General features: G+C 39.4%; 1 protein-coding gene across 1 annotated transcript in view; it reads left to right on the top strand.

The window, feature by feature from the left end:
• The window catches only part of LOC146992385 (slit homolog 1 protein-like), a 127174-nt gene that overhangs the window by 84315 nt on the left and 21394 nt on the right, over positions 1-21465 (top strand). Inside the window, exons 20-26 of the mRNA XM_085785906.1 lie at positions 1414-1580; positions 2720-2858; positions 4543-4611; positions 6613-6684; positions 7420-7491; positions 7716-7787; positions 13517-13680. Of these exons, the coding sequence (XP_085642032.1) occupies positions 1414-1580; positions 2720-2858; positions 4543-4611; positions 6613-6684; positions 7420-7491; positions 7716-7787; positions 13517-13680 (755 nt within the window). The remainder of the gene's footprint in view (positions 1-1413; positions 1581-2719; positions 2859-4542; positions 4612-6612; positions 6685-7419; positions 7492-7715; positions 7788-13516; positions 13681-21465) is intronic.

The following is a 21465-nucleotide window of genomic DNA, read 5'->3' as shown; positions in this document are numbered from 1 at the left end:
ATTTTCCGTTCGAGCTGCCGTACAAACATGGCGGCACAAGATGGCGACGCTCCCTAAAGCAAGACCCTTGCTATACGTATGTATATAAAAGTTTTAAATTATAAGGCTACGAAAACCAAACAGATTTTATTTTATAGCGATTATACACTGATATAAATATATTCATGGGTAGTGCATTCAGATTTTGCCAATGAACCTTGTCAATTATTACACACTGGACCTTTAATATCAGTATTAGTATTATTATATTATATTATATTATCAGCAGCCGCCGCTCTGACAGTTACAACGTTTAAGTGCTTTTACTGCAGCGGTGCGAGTCCTGTACTTCCTGTCTGACATCATTAACCGGCAGCGCTCCAGGTTCACAGGAAGTCCCTACAAAATAAAAGCCTTTTCTATTTTTTTTCAAATTCAAATGTATTTATATAGCACCATATCATGCAGAAGCAGTTCAGAGTGCTTTACAGTACATAGAGATAGGACAACATATTAAAAAGTAAACAGCAATAGATACTAAGATACACAGAAGTTCATACACACAAAGACATTTAAGGAAATGCACAGCTAAACAGAAAAGTCTTAAAAGAATAGTTCACCCAAAATTGAAATTGCACTCATTATCTCCTCCCCCTCATGTGGACTAAGGGCTGGGAGAAGTTTCAGAGTCCTCCGTGGCTTCTCTGAGTTACATGGGGTCTCGGCGTAGCAGTGCATGTCCATATAACGGTTGCAAATGGATGCCAACTGCGAAAATGCGAAATTGTCCCGAAAAAAATGAAATAAGTCTATATTTCAAGCTTGTTTTGTAGCGGAAGCTTCTCGAAGCTCCTCTTCCCGGTTCGTGAAATTTGGACGAACCAGGGTCCTTCCTCTTCCCAGTTCATCCAAATTTGACGAACCGGGAAGAGGAGCTTCCACAAGCTTTTAATTTCGCATTTCGGGGCTTCAATACAAGAGGGACATTACATACGAGCAGCATGGAGGTATTTGGATGTTTTTTGGTGTGTCTTTTTGTTACGAAGACAGTTGGTATCCATTTGCAACCATTATATGGACATGCACTGCTACGCCGAGACCCCCTGTAACTCAGAGAAGCCACGGAGGACTCTGAAACTTCTCCCAGCCCTTAGTCCACATGAGGGTGAGTAGATAATGAGTGAAATTTCAATTTTGGGTGAACTATCCCTTTAACCTGCAGGGCGCCAGGCTCCGCCCACCGACACAGGGATGTGTTGACTGATCAATCAGACCGTCTCACAGGAAGTCCCTACAAAATAAAAGCCTTTTCTATTTGTCAGTGAGGCTGCAACCCCAAAAAAACCTGAACAACTCTCAGATCTGGATCAGCTCCAAGTCCTTCTGGTCCTGACCCCCTTTTCTAATCTTCCTCATGGTCCTCGTCCTCCTCAGGAACCTGCTGGCCAACCCGTTCAGCTGCGACTGCCGTCTGTCCTGGTTCGGGCCGTGGCTCCGCAGCCGCCGCATCGTGACGGGGAACCCCCGCTGCCAGGGCCCCGCCTTCCTCAGGGAGATCCCGCTGCAGGACGTCGCTGTGCCCGACTTCCGCTGCGAGGACGGTGCGTTACACACACCTCACGGAAAACACATGGAAATGAGAAAACATGTAAAATGTCCTGGAAAATGATTTATTGTATCGTGACATCAACTTCCAGAGCTCTGTTTGGCTTTTTCAGTGTTTCCAGTGTTGGACCTGTTATCTCCTCTGCTGATTGACAGATAGATAATGACACAGTTGTTTTAGGTGTGGTTTAAAAACAAAAACAACATGTTTTTGTGTTGTTCTATGATAAATTTGTCTTAATTTCTAAGCGTGTAAGAGATTATTTCATAGATAAGTTGGAACCACAGACTGCACATCCTTAAATCAGACTTCTGGGGGTGAGAGAGGAATAAACATAGAAACAAATTGGTTAAATGTGCAAAATAAGGCACAACTGTTGATGCACTTTCAAATTAGGGCCAATGGCACAAATTTTTGGAAATATTATATAGAAATTTCTGGGGAAAATTTCTAGAATAAGTGGTAAAACATTCTCCAAAAAATTATTATTTTTTAAAATTCTAGAAAAAAAGTGGTAAGATTTTAGAAAAAAAGTTAAACACTTTCCAGAAAAAAGTGATGTAATTTGTCCAAAAAAAATTCTAGAAAAAAGTGGTAAAATTTCTCCAAAAAAAGAGTTTAAAAAAATCTTAATAAAAGTTGTAATAATTTCTTAAAAAAAAAACTAAAAAGATTCTAGAAAAAAGTGGTAAAATTGCAAAAAAAAAAAACAGTTTGTAAAAAAAAAATCTTAATAAGAGTGGTAATAATTTCTAAAAATTAAAAAGGAAAAATAAATAATTATAAAAAATTTTTTAAAAAACTGAAAACATTCTAGAAAAAAAGTGGTACAATTTCAAGAAAAAGTTTGAGACCCCCCTGAACCTTCTCCAGGACCCCTGGGGGTCCCGGGACCCCACGTTGAGAACCACTGTATCAGTGTATGGTGTGACAACATCTGGTCTGTCAGACTGCAGCAGCTGGAAAAGTCCTGGAAAATGATTTCAGGAAAAGATTGGGAACCCTGACACACACACACACACACACACCTTCAGATATAAACACAACGTCTCCTGTGTGAGCGTTAATGTTTCAACATTACAGCTTCTTCACCTCCTCCTCCTCCTCCTCCTCCTCCTCCTCCTCCTCTCTCAGGCTCGGTGCTGGACGACAGCAGCTGCTCTCCGGGGCCTCAGTGTCCGAGCCAGTGCACCTGCATGGACACGGTGGTCCGCTGCAGCAACAAGCACCTGCAGGCTCTGCCGCGGGGGCTGCCGCGCAACGTCACCGAGCTGTGAGTCCCACACTAGAGTAAATTCACTTTAGTACTTAAGTACATATCCAGAGGATTTGTACTTCTTTACTTGAGTATTAGACTTTTTTTAGACTTTTATTTATTTGCACATAAAAAATAAAACAAAACATTTACTTATCTCTCTTACTAGTAAGAAAGATATGAAAAATAAATGTGCAGGTGAGGTCTGAAACCTGAAAGGCTTATAACATGACCTCACCTTGATCTAACAGATAATTGAAGCACAGTCAAGAAATAATAATCGCAAACCTTGTGCAAGGTATTGATAGAAAATAAAATTAAAAAAGAAAGGAAGGAAAAAGATGAAAAAAACAGGGAAGATGTTGGTAGTAAAAATAAAAGTAGTAGTGATGATAACAGCACTAAATAAATAAATAAACAAAAAGAGGTGAGAAAAGAAAGCGAGACAAAAGAAGAGAACAGATGAATTAAGTTCAAGTAAACACTAGAAAGGGAAAAGATTTCTTTGGTACTTATTACTCTTACTTGAATACATTTCCAAGACAAATATTTTTACTTTTACTCGAGTTCATTTCTAGGAAGGCTGAAAAGTACTTGTTACTTTCAGGTCTGCTCTTTTTTTTTCTAAAATCCTATTGGACACAAGCTGTGTTTGTCAGAGAAGGAAACCCTAACCCCTAAAAGCAGCACATCAGTGCAGCTGCTTTCAAAGAGTTCATTCTCAGAAACAAGAGTTAAAAGCTCCTTAAATTCATTTAGAAACAATTATAGTAATTCATTGATGTGAAAAATAAGAAATTTACTCTTACTCTTCTTACTTTTACTTAAAGTAAATTTAAAAGCATGTACTTTTGGATACTTAAGTACCTTTAAAAGCAAGTACTTTTTTACTCTTACTCGAGTAACATGTCGACTGAGCTACTTTTACTTGTAACGGAGTAAATTTTGAGTAGTACACTGCAAAAAATCAAATATCTTACCAAGAATATTTGTCTTATTTTTAGTCAAAATGTCATTTCTAGTCAAAACAAATATCATTATACTTAAAATAAGACTCATCACATTAAAAAGCAGCTTGTTTTTGGACACTTTTTCCTTCTTTCAAGCATATTTTCACTTAAAATAATGTGATAGTGGAGCAAGTTTTTCTTCCTTATTACAAGCACAAAAAACTTGCTTTCACTGGCAGATTTTTCTACTTATTTTAAGTGAAAATGTGTTTGAAACAAGTGAAAATGATCTAAAAACAAGTAAAGTTTTAGATAATTAGTCTTATTTTAAGTGGAAACAGATTAGTTTTGACTAGAAATGAGACATTTTGACAAGAAATAATAAGACAAATATTCTTGGAAAGATTTTGAGTTTTTGCAGTGTAGTATTTGTACTCTTACTCAAGTACTGGGGTCGAGTACTGTGTCCATCTCTGTACACCGCCACCGCCATTGCCACGGAGACGATCCTGTCAGCCGATATAAAACACACGGCTTTAAAACAAGAGAGAGTAAATCATCTCATCTCATCAGTGGCGTTTATCTCCGGCTGTAATTATGTGTCTGAGTTAAAAAAAAAAAAACGGATCAAACTCTATTTATAGTCGCGTTTTGTTCTGAATCATTCTGGTTCTTCAGTGTGATAAACGTTTGTCTCTCTCTCTCTGTCCTCCTCCTCTTCCTCCTCCTCCTCCTCCTCCTCCTCCTCTCAGGTATCTGGATGGAAACCAGTTCACCAGCGTCCCCAAGGAGCTGGCCACCTTCAGATACCTGCAGCTGGTGTAAGAAACAAACCGTCCGCTCACAATCTAAATCTGAATCTTATAGTGGGGTCGGATGCATCATGTGTAATTTTTCTTCTCCTTTTAATTCTGAATCCATACATACCTCATATGTTAAATTTGGTTAATCTAATCAAAAGTTGTAGCAGTTTACATACAGTATTTTGCGGCGCCCCCTAGAGGCCATTTTTTATCTGTGTGTTTGACACTCGGACTCAAATTGTTCTATAGACCCTAAACTTCAACTTAGAAGTGAAAACCAAACTTTAACACCAATTTGAAATGACTGAGCCTTAAACGACCCCACTATTATTATTGTTGCACAAAGAGTTCCTCCTCGTCTTCGTCCTGAGCTGCAACACCGTATTTTTCTTTTGTTATGTAAACCTTCAACTTCAGGACAATTTAACAACAGAAACAGAAACATGGAGTTGTTTTATTGGCCAAGTCAGTTTTAACAGCCTCCAATCTGTCTGTTCATGTACATTATACTGTATGTTATCTATAGAGGATCAGACTGAGGGTGAAAACAGGAAGTGAAGCTACATTAGTCCACAGAAAACGAAACAACACATCCGAAATACACAAATATAACGCAAATAAGCAAAGCGAATAGATTGTACAGTTATAAACAGATAAAACAGACACAACACAGATAAAAACTAAAATATAAGTGCATGTTTTGTGATGTGGAAACAAAGTCTGGATTTAAAAATACTAAGAGTTTGGGGGCATTTTTGATATTGTAAGGTGATATTAATTAATTCATATTTTGAGGGAGCATGGTAACTAAATATCTGATTCCTTTAAGACTCATTACAACGCGTATGAAAATTAACAACTTTACTCAACTGTTTGATCGTCAGTCTCTGAAGTTTTCATCCAATGAAATGAGAGAAATTCATGTTAAAGTCTCATTTCACATTTGGACTTCACCTTCGTCTGATGATTTATTTCATTTCATTTAATTTCTATCAACTTATGGAGGTACATTTGTGTCTTTGTTAATCAATCTCCAAAAATTTAACTTCAATCAAAAAAGACATTTTCAATCAAAACAAACTTCGCTTCAATCAAAAAACAAAAAACAAAACATTTCAATCAAAGAAAAAAAGGGTTTGAATGCAAAAAAAATAATGGAGACCCAAAAAATTGCATTCGAGCACTTTTCTTCTTTAATTGTAAAGGTTTTGGGTTTTTTTTTATTGAGGTGAGTGATTATTATTATTGATTGAAAATATTTTTTTGGATCAAAGTCATCTTTTTTGTATTTGGGCCATATTATGGGTAGGATATTTGTGTATTTATAATTCAATCAAAAAGATATTTTCAATCAAATAATAACTCTAACTTCTTTTCCAATCAAAGAAAAAAAAGGGTTCAAACGCAATTTTGGGGTCTCAAATATTATATATCATTAACTTTCTTTTTTATTGAAAAGGGTTTTTTGATTGAAGTGAAGTTTATTGTGATTGAAAATATATTTTTTGTTTAAATCAACCTTTTTTTTTTGATTGAATAATAAAGACACAAATGTATCTCCATAGAAACTCTGAATATTTATAATATTGAATGAAGCATCAGACACAAACTCCTCTGTGTCTGTAGTTATGAGTGGATCCAGCAGGGGGAGCTGTGGACTGTGTAGTCAGATCGTTCCTATAGGCTTCATACAGTACAGTGTGTTCATGTAAGAAGCACGCACACATACACACACACAGCTACACACAGACACACAAACATATGATCACACACACACAGTCTTTCTCATGTGATCGGAGCTGAGCCGTGTGTGTGTGTGTGTGTGTGTGTGTGTACGCTGCTCTAATGTGAAACTGTGCATCTGTGTGTGTGTTTAATGGAGAGGAAGAGATTGCAGTTTGTGTTATTTAGCTGTGTGTGTGTGTACTTTACTGTACTGTGTGTGTGTGTTTGTGTATATGTTGTGTGTGTGTGTGTGTGTGTGTAGGTTTTGATTAGAATTGACTTTTGCCTCTGCAGAGATCTGAGCAACAATAAAATCAGCTCCCTGTCCGACGACTCCTTCTCCAACATGAGCCAGCTGACCACACTGTGAGTCCACGCGCACACACACACACTCACACACACACACACACACACACACACACACACACACAGACACACACACACATACTGTACAGTATAGTTCAATTCTGTGATTGATTTCTCGTCAATATAAAGAAACTATGAAACCCTGCGAACAAGAGCTACAATTAAACCGGGGTCAGAAGGTCACGCTGGTGAAGTTACTGTGGCGTCATATCGACACACACACACACACACACACACACAGATTCACGTGTCGAATTATTCGTTTTTTAACCCTTTATGAGTGTGTTTGTGTTTGCGTTGTGTGTTTAATCTGAAGTTGTGTTATGTTACACTGCAAAAACTCAAAATCTTACCAAGAATATTTGTCTTATTTCTAGTCAAAAATGTCATTTCTAGCCAAAACAAATCCAATTTTACCTTTAAAAAAAGACGCATCACATAAAAAGTAGCTTGTTTTTAGACACTTTTTACATTTCAAGCATATTTTCACTTGGAATAAGTACAAAAATCTGAGATGGAGCAAGTTTTTCTACTTATTTCAATTGAAAATGTGTTTGAAACAAGTGAAAATGATCTAAAAACCAGTACATTTTTAGTTGATGAGTCTTATTTTAAGTGGAGAGAGATTCGTTTTGACTAGAAATGAGACATTTTGACAAGAAATAAGACAAATATTCTTCTATTTTTACAGTGTATAATGTTGTTGTTGTGTTTTTTCTCTCTCTCGTGTTGCAGCATCCTCAGCTACAACTCACTGCGCTGTATCCCTCCTCTGGCGCTGGGTGGCCTGCGCTCCCTGAGGCTGCTGTGAGCTCACACACACACACACACACACACACACACATACACACACATATATACACACACACACACACACACATGTCAGCGTCCTTCCTGTTGCTTCATTACAACGAGCCTCTGTGTGTTTTAAGGCGGTATAAACGGCTTGCTGCCTCTCACACTCGAGTTTTTTCCTTTTTTTTTTTTACAGTTTGACCATGTTTGACCCTCGTCTGCCTTTCATCTTTCAGCTCTCTCCATGGCAACGACATCTCGGAGCTGCAGCAGGGCATCTTCAGCGACGTGGCCTCGCTGTCTCACCTGTAAGCACTCAAACACAAATGCGGTTCAACTTCACATGCACAACGACGTCGGTCGGTACTGTAGCTACATAACATAACATAACGACGGCACCAGCTGAGTGTGACGGACGGCCGGGCCCGTCCTCTGTGACAGAATGAGGTCTGTGTGTGTGTGTGTGTGTGTGTGTGTGTGTGTGTGTGTGTGATAGATACATGTTCATCCTGCTAACCCTTTATGGCTGCAGTCAGATAGAGTCCAGTTCACAGAGAATGGATGGTTTAAAGTGGCCGTCTGCTGGATTGAATTAGCTGCAAAGATCCATCGTTTCCCATGGCGCTATCGATCCGTGCGTGTGTGTGTGTGTGCGTGTGTGTGTGTGTGTGTGTGTGTGTCTGCATATACAGTATAATCATCTTCAGTCGAGCGTGACCCATGTGAGTCAATGTTAGGATCTACAGTAAGTGTGGAGGGAGGAGAGAGAGAGAGAGAGGGAGATGGATGGAAGAAGGGATGATGGAGGAGGAGGAGGAGGACGGATGTGAAGATGGAGGGAGGAAGGAGTTTTATTTTTGTCCGGTGAAACATGACATCATCTCTGAAATAACATCCTCACGACTTCAGTCAGTGTATCTGGATGGAAGACGTGACCTTCCTCCTCTGCACAGGTGTGTGATGGAAAACGTTAGCTACGTAGCAATAGCAAAATGTACAGTTGGCACCTTTAAGATCAGATAAAATAAACTTTTATTGATCCCACATCAGATAATTCACTTGTTAACAAGTTATAACAATAGTAGAAAGTATATAAATGGGCTAATTAGCTCTGTAATTTTGGGATAGTTCAACATTTTGTCAAATTGGCCCATTGCCATAATCCCTATAGTCATAGCAGTAGGTTTGTTACCTTTAATTGTCGGTGCAAGCTGTTTTTAGAACGGTGGAGCAGAGCCGTGAGCTGCTCAGAGCTACGCTACGGAGGCTCATTATGGGATTTCTTGGTTTCCCTCATCAAACTCATCAAATACACAATCCAACAACTCCACAACGCTCTGGTGGACAAGTTGTGACCTGCACATTCACCACGCTATGAGATAATAACACAACGTTACCACACAGAGTTGTTTTAGAGGGAAATACATGACAAAACCGCTGATGCGCGTTGCCTTCAGGGACAGTTTTTCAGCAGCAGTCTCTGAATTTCCCTCTAAAACAACTCTGTCTGGTAACGTTCTGTTATTATCTCATAGCGTGGTGAATGTGCAGGTCACAACTTGTCCACCAGAGCGTTGTGGAGTTGTTGGATTGTGTATTTGATGAGTTTGATGAGGGAAACCAAGAAATCCCTTTTCATTAGCCTCCGTAGCGTAGCTCTGAGCAGCTCGCGGCTCTGCTCCGCCGTTCTAAAAGCAGCTTGCACCGACAATTAAAGGTAACGAACCTACTGCTACGACTATAGGGATTATGGCAATGGGCCAGTTTGCCAAAATGTTGAACTATCCCTTTAAGTTTTTGCATTTGTCAAGATGAGCAAACTTTTACAGCAAAAGAAACTTTGTAGGAAGTGTATCTGAAAGTGTTTCTGACATGTTTAGTTCCCCGACATGAAAGCTGTAACATGGAGAACACACATCTATACAAACATGTATTGTGGGAAAATCAACTATATGTTTGCAAACGGACGATTTTGACACCGATCGTCGGACTGCAACGCACTCACAGAAGTTTACAGTATGAAGGTACCAGGAAAATGGGCTTTTTTTAACCATTCTCCAAACTAACTGCTGTGTGTCGACTTCCTGGTAAACCATCATCATCATCATCATCATCGTTGTTGTCGTGGTGATGGAAACTCATCTGTCGTCCAGTTAATGAGATTAAAACAAAGGACAATAACCACAGTTGTTTCTGCTGAATGTGGACGTTCACAGATTTACAGCTGGAACATCCTCTCATATGACTGAGACATCCTGACCTTGTCCTCCGTGTGTGTGTGTGTGTGTGTGTGTGTGTGTGTGTGTGTGTGTGTGTGTGTGTGTGTGTGTGAGAGGCAGAGCATTATATGTGATGAGCGATATTTGATCCCACATTTGTCTCTGATAATCTTATCAAGTGAATCAATTGACCCGGTTTAAATGAATATCATTAGCTCCATGCTTCTGTGTGTGTGTGTGTCTGTGTGTGTGTGTGTGTGTGTGTGTGTGTGTGTGTGTGTGTGTGTGTGTGTGTGTGTGTGAGGGCTGAGAGCTCCACCTTGTGGCTGCAATCGACTGCATGTTAATGAAGGTTAATTAACCTTCCTTCCTGTTTCCTTCTTTCTGCTCTCTTCCTTCTTCTCCTTCCTCCATCCCTCTCTTCTCTTTTCCACCTTTATGTTTATCTTTATGTTTATTGGCACGATTATAAAAGAAACAATAAAATTGAAAAAAAAAAAAAAGACATGTGTAGGTGAGGTAGAAAGCCACTAAGGCTTACTGTATATTTAAACCTCACCTACAGTATAAAAGCAATTGCACAAATAACAAAGCAAAACAAACAGAAGAAACATTAATATATCTTGGATAGTATTATAAACAAAATAATACAAAATAGAATGAAATAAAAGTGATTTTTTTTTTCTTAAAGCAGAAGTAAGCAGAATGTTTGTGTTAATATAAGTCTTAAATAGTTCTATCTTCCAACAGCAATCACTTCTATAGAGTGTTTGGTCCGAAACACGGGTCTGTCAGTCACTCTGCTCTGCTGTAAGCCGAGGAGAAAACTTTCCTTGTATCCTACAACCTTTATCCAATGAGGAGAGAGAACGGCATAAAGGGGCAGTCCTCTCTGTGTGTGCAGCCAAGGGATGCGCGTGAATGTGGTGACGTAGGGACGAGGGCGGGGACTGCTAACTCCATCTGCTGACAGGAAGTTAGCCAAAACCACCGGATCGCTTACTTCTGCTTTAAATAAATAAAAAAGAAAAAATACTGTATATATACATACACATATACACGCATAATAATAATAGGAACAAATGAACCAAAAAAAAAAACAGATGACAAGGTACTACAAAAAGTCAGTAGCATCAATCCTTTCACTCCATCCTCACTTCTTCTTCAAACATCTCTCCATAAGCCACAGACAGATGAATATAAATCACACAGCTGCAGCTTTTTGAATAAAACTAAATGTTGAAAACGAGTCCATCCATCCATGAACTCCATCTACACACTGCGCTGTCAAAAGCGAGCACAGAGGATCATTAAAGGACAATTCCAGGCGAATTCAACTCGGGGTGTATTTTCATATCATTTTAGGTCTAAAAGAATGAATCTGAAGATTTTCAGTTTAATTGCTCCTGTTTTGCGGTAGTTGCGTCTGTCCCCGCATCGCCACGGCAGCAATGAATGGGAGTGGATGTAAGTTCCGCTGTTTAGGCTGTTTCCAGCCCTCAAAGCCGCAATTTTTTCCAACAGACAGCATCAGATGGCTACTCAAACATGCACCGAGAAGTTTATTTACTTCAAGCAAGCCGACATGTTTGTAAAATTAGATCTAATTCAAAGTCTCCCGGAGTCTCGCGCGAGCCCGAAGTTGCAGTGCTGGTGTGTTCAGGCGCAGTCGGAGCTACCGCTTGTGTCATAAACACAGGAATATCAACTCTTTACTTGCTTGAAGTGTACATTTTTTTCCACAGACAGCGTCAGATGGCTACTCAAAGATGCGCCGAGAAGTTTTTTTTACTTGAAGCAAGTAAAGAGGTGATATTCCTGTGTTTATGACACAAACGGTAGCTTTTCCCACTGCTCCTGAACACACCGCGCACGGCAACTGGGTCTCGCGCGAGACTCCGGGAGACTTTGAATTAGATCTAATTTTACAAACATGTCGGCTTGCTTGAAGTAAATAAACTTCTCGGTGCATGTTTGAGTCTCCATCTGACGCTGTCTGTGGCTTTGAGGGCTGGAAACAGCCTAAACAGCAGAACTTACATCCACTCCCATTCATTGCTACCGTGACGATGCGGGGACAGACGCAGCTACCGCAAAACAGGAGCAATTAAACTGAAAATCTTCAGATTCATTCTTTTAGACCTAAAATGATATGAAAATACACCCCAGAGTTGAATTCGCCTGGAATTGTCCTTTAAAGACACACAACACCCAGCTCACTCCCTGCTCAAACATAAACACTGCACATACAACCTCAGACGCAAACGACCGGACAGCAGCATCATCACACACAGATCACGCTGTTTCAACAGTTTCTACCCGGCTACAGTCAGACTTTTAGCAAACACAAAATAAACCCGGGCACATGGCAACACAACACGCTCAAAAACAAAAAAAACAGGAAGATGCCACAGCATCACTCAATGTTAAAAGCGATGCTAATCAAACAGGTTTTAAGATTGGACTTAAAAAGTGCAGGTCATTGATGGCTCTTAATTCTGGGGGTATAGTACGTTAAAACACGTTAAGATGCGTTCAGAGACACCAACAACAAGCATGTGAAAGTTTTCATTGTGGAGGTTCCTGACAGATTCATACACAGGTTAATAAAACAGTTATTTATCATATAAATTATTATATTTATCATATAAATCGCAGATAAATTACAAATATGCAGCTCAAGCGTTTACAGCACCACCTCAGTAGCACTTGGCACTTTACACCTATTTATTCTTACATTTATTTACTTATAGACATAGATCTCTGGCCTTTTTAGAAATTTTATGTCCTTGTCCTTTTTTTAACCCTCCTGTTGTCCTTCTGGGTCAAATTGACCTAATCTGTTCCCTTCCTCCATCCTTCCTTCCTCCCTTCCCTTTGTCCTTACTTCTTCTCCCTTCCTCTTTTGATCCAATTGACCTGATCTGTTCCCTCTCCCTCCCTCCATCTTTCTTTCCTTCCCCTTTCCCTTCCTTCTTTCCCTTCTTCCTTCCTTCCTTGAACAAATCTGTTCCATCCCTCCATCTTTCTTTCCACAATCTTTTTCCCTTCCCTTCCTTCCTTCTTTCTTCTTCTTCCTTCCTTGAATGAATCTGTTCCCTCCCTCCTTTCCTTCCTTTTCGACCCAATTAACCCAATTTGTTCCCTCCCTCCTTCTATCTTTCCTTCCTTTTCCCCTTCCTTCTTTCCTCCCATCTTTCCCTTTGTCCTTCCTTCCTTCCTTCCTTCCTTCCTTCCTTCCTTCCTTCCTTCCCTTCGTCCTTACTTCTTCCTTCCTTTTTGACCCAATCTGTTCCCTCCCTCCTTCTATCTTTCCTTCGTTTTCCCCTTCCTTCCTTCCTTCCTTCCTTCCTTCCTTCCTTCCTTCCTTCCTTCCTTCCTTCCTTCCTTCTTTCCCTTCGTCCTTCCTTCCTTCCTTCCTTCCTTCCTTGACCAAGGAGGACAACAGGAGGGTTAATCCCAAGCTTGAGCCTTTTTAAAGTGTTTTTCATTGTGTCTTGTATGTCTTTGTGTGTTCTCTTTTGTTTCTCCACCTGACCTGGAACAACCGTACAGAAATTCCTATGTGTGTATGCACAAAATCCGACATGCGTCTATGTATTATTTTACACTGTATTTTTATTGTTGATTTAATGACTATGTCGTCAATTTACTGTCAGACCTGGTGGTGTTTCATTCACCCACGCCCATGGGTGGATCCTGTGTATCTACACAAATGGCAAATAAAGATTTTGACTTTGACTTTGAGTGAAAGAAGGAGGTGATATAATCCTAAACCTTTTATTTATTCCTCTCTCTGTCTGTCTGTCTAACCTCAGAGCGATCGGGGCCAACCCTCTGTACTGCGACTGCCGGCTGCTGTGGCTGTCAGACTGGGTGAAGAGCGGCTACAAGGAGCCCGGCATCGCCCGCTGCGCCGGCCCCCGCGGCATGGAGGGCAAGCTGCTGCTCACCACGCCCGCCGACAAGTTCCAGTGTCTGGGTGAGTCAGCGGAAAAAAAAAATCTGTTTCTTAAAGGGATAGTTCACCCAAAATTGAAATTTCACTCAATATCTACTCACCTCATCATGTGGACTAACGGCTGGAAGAAGTTTCAGAGTCCTCCGTGGCTTCTCTGAGTTACAGGGGGTCTCGGCGTAGCAGTGCATGTCCATATAACGGTTGCAACTTGCAAATGGATACAAACTGTCTTGGTAACAAAAAGACACACCAAAAAACATCCAAATACCTCCATGCTGCTCGTATGTAATGTCCGTCTTGTATTGAAGCCCTGAAATGCGAAATTGTTCCGAAAAAAATTTAATAAATTTATATTTCAAGCTTGTTTGTAGCAGAAGCTTCTCTTCCCAGTTCGTCAAGAGGAGCTTCGAGAAGCTTCCGCTACAAAACAAGCTTGAAATATAGACGTATTTAATTTTTTTCGGAACAATTTCGCATTTCGGGGCTTTAATACAAGACGGACATGTTCCACATTTACTGAACACACGTCTGAAAACAACCTTCAGACTGACTGTAGAGCCTGAATATGAAACAAAGAGCTCATAAAAACAACCAGTCAAACAACCCAAGGTTGATTATTTTAATCCCTTCAGGGCTCTGAGCCAGTTTTGGGTCGTTTCTGAACACTTTGAACACAGAAAAAATCTCTACCATCCCCATGTTTGGTATCTTTATTATCATTACAACTTCACCTCTATGATCTGACAATTATTTTTTCACTTTAACGTATTTTAGAAACACATTGGACCCAAAAATACACTAAAATCACGTAGAGTAGCAACACTTTTTTCCGTAAAAAGATGAATATATGGAAAGAGGTGCCACGCCTGTCCGTCACCTCCTACTGTAACACTTTCTGTCCAAATTAAAATGATCATATCTCATCTTTATCTATCTTTTACATGGTCTGTCAACGTCACATCTGCATTTTGCGGGTGAAGTTGACCTTGTGTTTGTTTTTATCGTTGTAGTGCTTTAAAAAACGTCACACGATCTGATCAGATGTGCCCACATTCCTGCGTATGTGTATATACACTATGTATCATGGTGTAAAAGCTCAGTATATGTGACCGCTGGTGTGAAGCACATGGAGTGGTCGTTAAGGACGGAGGAGCTGCTGTTATAAACACATAAAGACGCCCGCAGAGCAGCTTCAATGTCTTTATTATTACACTTGATTTCAATGAAAACGCCTTTAAACAGATTGAGTTTAATGCGTTTGAGGAGCAGCTTTGTGTTTGTGTTTTATTGTTTATTGTTCCGGGTCCTTTCTTCTTCACATGGCACCATCATAAGTTCACTATCATATTATTATGGGATGTCACTCAGGCTTTAATCTACGTTTAGCTCTGTGTGATTTCTAAAACAACGAGCTGCTAATTTAGCTGTGTGATGAGAGCTCTGTTCTTTTATTCAGCGTTTTATTCCCGTGCTGGGGGATTTGCCTTCTGTCAGGTTTTTTTGTATGTTTTTTTTAACTAAAGCTAAATTATTCCACAGTGAGTTGAAATTGTGAAAAAATAAAAGACCAAAAAAAAAAAAAAAAAAAGTAGTTAAAGGTGTTGAAACACATTAAAAACAACAGCGATCCTGAGGAAAAGTTCTGTGGAAACATCACAGCAGTGAAAAAAACACTAGTTCAGAGGTTTGATCCCACTCTTTTTAAGGTGTGAATATACTGTGAACTTTCCATTAGAGACTTTTCTTTCCTTTTTTTTCCCCCCACCAGGCCCTGTGTGTATTATCGCAGGTGCTAATTGTTATATTTTTAAACATCCAAATACTTTATCGCTGTAAAATTCATTGCGATCTCTCACTGTAATTAAACTTCCCCACATCTCCGACGTGCAGACGCAGCCTCTCCACATGTCCTCTGTGTCAGGTGCAGAAGTAGAAACTGTGTTGTTTTTTCTTTTCTTTTTTTACCATTTCCCTCTCTGATTGTCACCGTGACACTCGGTGGAGACGTGATTTCACCTCGACCTCGTTCATTTACAGCGACACGAGTGCAAAGAAGCAGCGAGCGGATCTGTCAAACGTCACGCTGGCGCACGTTCATGTGAACATCCAGAATAATCTGAGCTAATGAACGGAGCTCAGACTCACGCTGATGTGCTACATTCACTTGTGGTGTGATAACTTTTTGAACATCATTATTAATCTGTATGAGATCTTCAAAATACTGTTAAAAAAAGGGCAAATACTGTCTTTTTGTCTGCTGCAGCTGCACCGACACCGAGCTGTTAGAAAATTAGATTAATTTTCGTTTTTCAAACTGTGATGATGAAAACACACAGAAAAACTCCTGGGTTGGATGATGAGTCTTTAGTCTGGAGGATGATTCTCTAATGTTTCTGTGTTTACAACAATCAGAACTTCTTCAGAACCTTTAAAGGTACATTGTGTAACTTATTTGGTTCAAAAGTCTGTTTTTCATTCACCAGTAATCCCCCCCATCAACAAACTGAAGTGTTCCTTTCAGCTCTGAATGAGCCGTTCATATCATTCATATCTCCATGGAGCGGGTAAGCTCGGTGCAGTGAGGAGGAATGGAGCGTTACACTGATGCTGCATTCACCTGCAGTCGGGCAGACGGCCGTCGCTAACAAACCAGATTTTAGTCATTTTAGTCACAGAAGTCCAGAGAAAGCCGGTAAAACGTGGGTGAGGTAAACAATACGACATCGCCATGACAACTAGGGGTGGTGAAAAAAATCGATAATCGATTAATCGCGATTACTAAATGACCGATTATGAATCGATTATTAATTTTCCAAAAATCGATAATTTTTTTTATTTTATTTTTTTCAATTTTTTTTTATTTTTTATTTTTAATATTTTTCAAATTGTAATACAAAGGCGAGTCCTCCTGTTACTGGATGTCATACAGGATTTAACCACAAGGTGGAGCGGTCTGTCTGTCATAACAAGAGGCTGTGTAACTGAGCCAGCGAGCAAGTGTGTCTGCACTAACAAGGTGCTAACAAGGTGCTAACAAGGTGCTAACGGTGCCGGAGCGAGACAAGATCGATACAATTGAGTGGCGACAGCTTTTGATGTCGCCGCCAGCGCGGTCACGTGGTTCATGTTCCAAACTAGGCTGCCGCTGTCATGTTTTTCTTTGGGACAGACAGCAGTGAGCTTGCTTTTGAAGCATAAAGTCCGCTAGCTTAATGCTAACGTTGTATAATGTAAAACACCATAGACGGGCTAACAGAAATTAGCATCGCTACAACCATAGCAGTAAAGCTGCTAAAAACTGTTTTAATTCTGGCTTTAGCGCTGTTAACACGTCACAACATGAGGACCAGCTGGTCTTCCTCCATAAGAATCTGGTTGCTCCAGAGCAATGATTTGATCACTGAAGTTGAAGTTACACAGCTTGCTCTGTTTTTATAACAGTAGGCTAAAGTAAAATGTGTGCAAGCTGGTTGTTCCAGAGCAATATTATTTGATCACTAGTTACGTGTGTTGTGTTCTGTTTTTATGTGTACATTATCTAAAGCCTACAGTAAAATATGTGTTGCATCTGTCTTTCAAAAAAAGTGACTTACTAATTTAAATCTCCTTTGTGACACGTCCAAAAATACAAAGGGTCCATGATCAGTTAAAGTAACTTATTGTAACAAAAAATCCAAGAATCAAAAAATGAGCCAACAAGCAATCAACGCACAAAGAGAAAATTAATATGTGGTTTTCAATAAATAAAAATAGGCTAATAATAATTCAGCAACTGACTGATAATAATCATGACAATAATCATTGATAATCGAAAATCGAATCGATAATCGTTAATAATCGAAAATCGGTCTGTAATCGAATCGAGACTTCAATAATCGTAATCGAATCGAATCGGGAAATTGGGCCAATTAACCACCCCTAATGACAACATATTGTCACGTGTATTGTTTTGCCTCGTGCTGACGGACCACTTGTTTACATAGAGGCTTGTTTATGCCGTTACCTGCAGCGGCTGTCGTCCGTCTGTCGTCTGCCCAATTTCACGTGAATGCAGCATGAAAAATACGACTGAGTTGCTTGCGATCTACAACCGCAACGCTAGATGAGAGTAATTCTTACACAATGTACTGTACCTTTAAGGGATACTTCACCCAAGATCAATAATTCTTTTTTTTTTTTTTTTGTAGTGTTTATTTGACACCAGACCACAGCAACCAGACAGTACAAACTACTGTACAGACACCAACATACCAATACAGCAACAGCACAGTTAGAAAACAACAACACTTGGTCTGAAAAGGGGATGGACGAAGCATAGCTTTTAATTAAAAATAGCTTTTTTTATTCACCAATCATCTACTCACCGTCATGCCAAGGAAGGGTTTGGAGAACTTTCAGAGTCATCAAAACGCTTTAGGAGTTCCAGGGGGGGTCCGGCTTCACTTTTGTTCACTTTTGAATCGTCCAAAACACACTATGAAACATCCAGATACCTGCATACTGCTCGTCTGTACTGACCCAAGTGTCCTGAAGCCGCTACATGGAAAAGTTGTTCGGAAAAAATTAATGTGATCTCTGTTTTTAGCCTTGTTGTAGCAGTAGCTCCAAGTGGCTGCACGAGATGTTCGTTCGTCGTTGTAAACCATTGGATGTTTGATGTAAACACGGAAGAACATCTGTGTGTTTTGGACGATTCAAAAGTGAACTCTATCCGCCGCCATTATATAAAAATCTGTTGCCAGTCGGACCCCCCCTGGAACTCCTAAAGCGTTTTGATTGATGACTCTGAAAGTTCTCCAAACCCTTCCTTGGCATGACGGTGAGTAGAGTAGATGATTGGTGAATTATCGATTTTGGGTGAAGTATCCCTTTAACTTCTCCAGGGTCTGTGATCAGATCATTTGACGGTTTCAAAGCGCCATGAGAAAGGCCGCCGCTCAGCCCAGCTCAGGATCAGTGAGGTGCTGGAGAATCGAGACGTACAGTAAGACGTCTGCAGACTTCACTCACTTTATGTCACTTTATTATTGTAGTAAAGTGTCAGTCTCATGAGCAGACAGGTTTAATAATAAAAAAAATAAAAAATAAACACAATCACATGGAGACACACTGCTGTCAACTTCACTCCAAAGTGCAGATGTGAAAATCTCTCCCAGTTTTTTGTTTGACGTTGACAGACCATTTAACACCAGAGATATAACAGCAGCTACAAAAATATTCACCTGAGTGTAACAGTGGGAGGCGTCGCGTTTCTCTCCATAGATTTATCATTTTACAGAACTGGAGAAAGTGGTGGAATCAGCTGAAGCTTCTCCATGTGACTTTTGTGTATTTTTGTTCCCAATGTGTAAATAAAGTAGGTTAAAGTAGGTTAAAGGGATAGTAGGATTTTATTTAAAGTGGGGTTGTATGATCTACAAATAGCCCCTAAGTACTTTAATTGCAGTAGAAGACTCTCTGCACTCCTCCCGTTAGCAACGCCAGCCCATAATAGCCCTGCCCAGAGATTTACAACATACAGTGTTGTGAATGGACCCAAAGAAACGGCCTATTTTCGCGGCCTAAAAGAGGTTTTACCTGAAAAAAAAATACACAGTTCCATTGTTCGCTATAATATAATTTTTTCCAGCCCTTCAAAGTGCAGGAAAAACACAGTTTTTATTTGGACCTAACCAACTCACGTATCCCTCCGCCCAGGGTTAGCGCCCGCCGATCAGCAGTTGGTTAGGTCCAAATAAAAACTGTGTTTTTCCTGCACTTTGAAGGGCTGGAAAAAATTATATTATAGCGAACAATGGAACTGTGTATTTTTTTTCACGTAAAACCTCTTTTAGGCCGTGAAAATAGGCCGTTTCTTTGGTTCCATTCACAACACTGTATGTTGTAAATCTCTGGGCAGGGCTATTATGGGCTGGCGTTGCTAACGGGAGGAGTGCAGAGAGTCTTCTACTGCAATTAAAGTACTTAGGGGCTATTTGTAGATCATACAACCCCATTTAAAAAAAATGCTACTATCCCTTTAAAGTGGAAACATTTTTCTTAGGTATACACAAAGGTAAAAATCAAAAGTATTCAAAAACAGCCCAAAATAGGCTCAGACTTGTAAGTAACTTCGACTGGACAACTTTTTCCACGACAAAACTGTTCAGATGTGTTCGAGTACATCGTGTTGGCATCGCCCCAAAGCAGCGATCTCCTTTCACTGTCCCGTCTAATAAATATTAATGATATAAAATGCTGTAAAAATAACTTAAACGTGCAGATACATGTCATAGGAGGAGTTGATGTTTCTGTTTTAAAACACAGTGACAAATTAATACAAACACAAACTGTCATCACTTCATTCCCACCTCAGTTTTCTTCAAGTTCAACCTGTAAATTTCTTTTTTTTCTGTCATTTTTACACTTCTTTATGATCTTATAATTGCTTTTCCTCCTTGAATTGTATTTGACAAAGCGCCTACCCTTCCCCGCCCCGCTCTACATTTATGTTTACAGCACACCTGTCACTCTGCCGGCTGTTTGATTGACACGCTGCTGCGATCCCACCTCTTCCTCTCTGCCGGGGCGACTGATGTGCTGTCAGTCACATCCAGCTGTTTCCTCGGAGCCCAAACACCAGTCATGTGTCAAAAAAAACAAAAAAACAAAAAGAAAATGAGTCATAAAACCTTCTTTCCTGTGGTTTTTGTGCCACCGCCGCAGCAGAGCAATTAAGAGTGACGGGGAAATTAAAAACACAAATGAGCCTCAAATGATGTGGCGCAGTGAAGAGAACAATAAACACATTTGAATTACAGCGGCAGCAAAGAGAGCTTTTTACAATCCAATTTTCAGCCTGATTTTCATCTTTGACTGAGTTATCTAATCCTATGGAGGTACATTTGTGTCTTTGTTATTCAATCAAAAAGAAATTAACTTCAATCAAAAAAGATATTTTCAATCAAAACAAACTTCGCTTCAATCAAAAATCGTCAGACTCTGAAGTTTTCATCCTATGAAATGAGAGACATTTATGTTAAAATGTCATTTAAATTATAAGTGAACGTAAATTAAATTAAAACGTAAAGTTAAAAAAAACGTAAAGTAAATTATAAATAAATTATATTCATGATTTTGTAACATAAGATATGTTTAGACAAGGATCTTAGCTAGTCATATATAAGGAGAGGGGGTGGGAGTTTATAAGTTTTACTTCTTCTCACTCCTTTTCGAATATGTATTCTATATCTCATGTTTAAATGTTTTGTCTTATTCTCTTTTTTTTATTATTTTATTTTCATATTCGAAATAAACACTTCAATCAATCATTTCACATCTGGACTTCACCACACTAACTGATGTTTTATTTCATTTTATTCAATTTTTCAATAAAAGAAAAAAGGGTTAAAACGAAATTTTTGGGTCTCAAATATTGAAGTGAAGTTTATTTTGATTGAAAACATCTTTTTTGTTTAAATCAACTTTTTTTCTTTATTGAATAATAAGGACACAAATATACCTCCATACTACTGTAATCCAGTTTGTAATCGTTTTAATCACCGGAACAACTGCAGATATAAATCCGCACATTTAAAAACAAAAAAATATTATCTTAAAGGAATAGTTCACCCAAAATTCAAATTTCACTCATTATCTACTCACCCTCTTGTCAATTAAGAGCTGTGAGAAGTTTCAGAGTCCTCCGTGGCTTCTCTGAGTTACGGGGGGGTCCACGCAGTAGTATTTGTCCATATAATGGTTGTGAATGGATACCAACTTTTCTTCGTCCAAAAAGACACACCAAAAAACATCCAAATACCTCCA

Source organism: Trachurus japonicus, chromosome 1, assembly GCF_045865225.1.
Source record: "Trachurus japonicus isolate A0001 chromosome 1, Traja_1.0".
Classification (NCBI taxonomy): domain Eukaryota; kingdom Metazoa; phylum Chordata; class Actinopteri; order Carangiformes; family Carangidae; genus Trachurus; species Trachurus japonicus.
The sequence above is the reverse complement of the archived record's forward strand: the minus strand, read 5'-3'. Positions and strand labels throughout refer to the sequence as shown.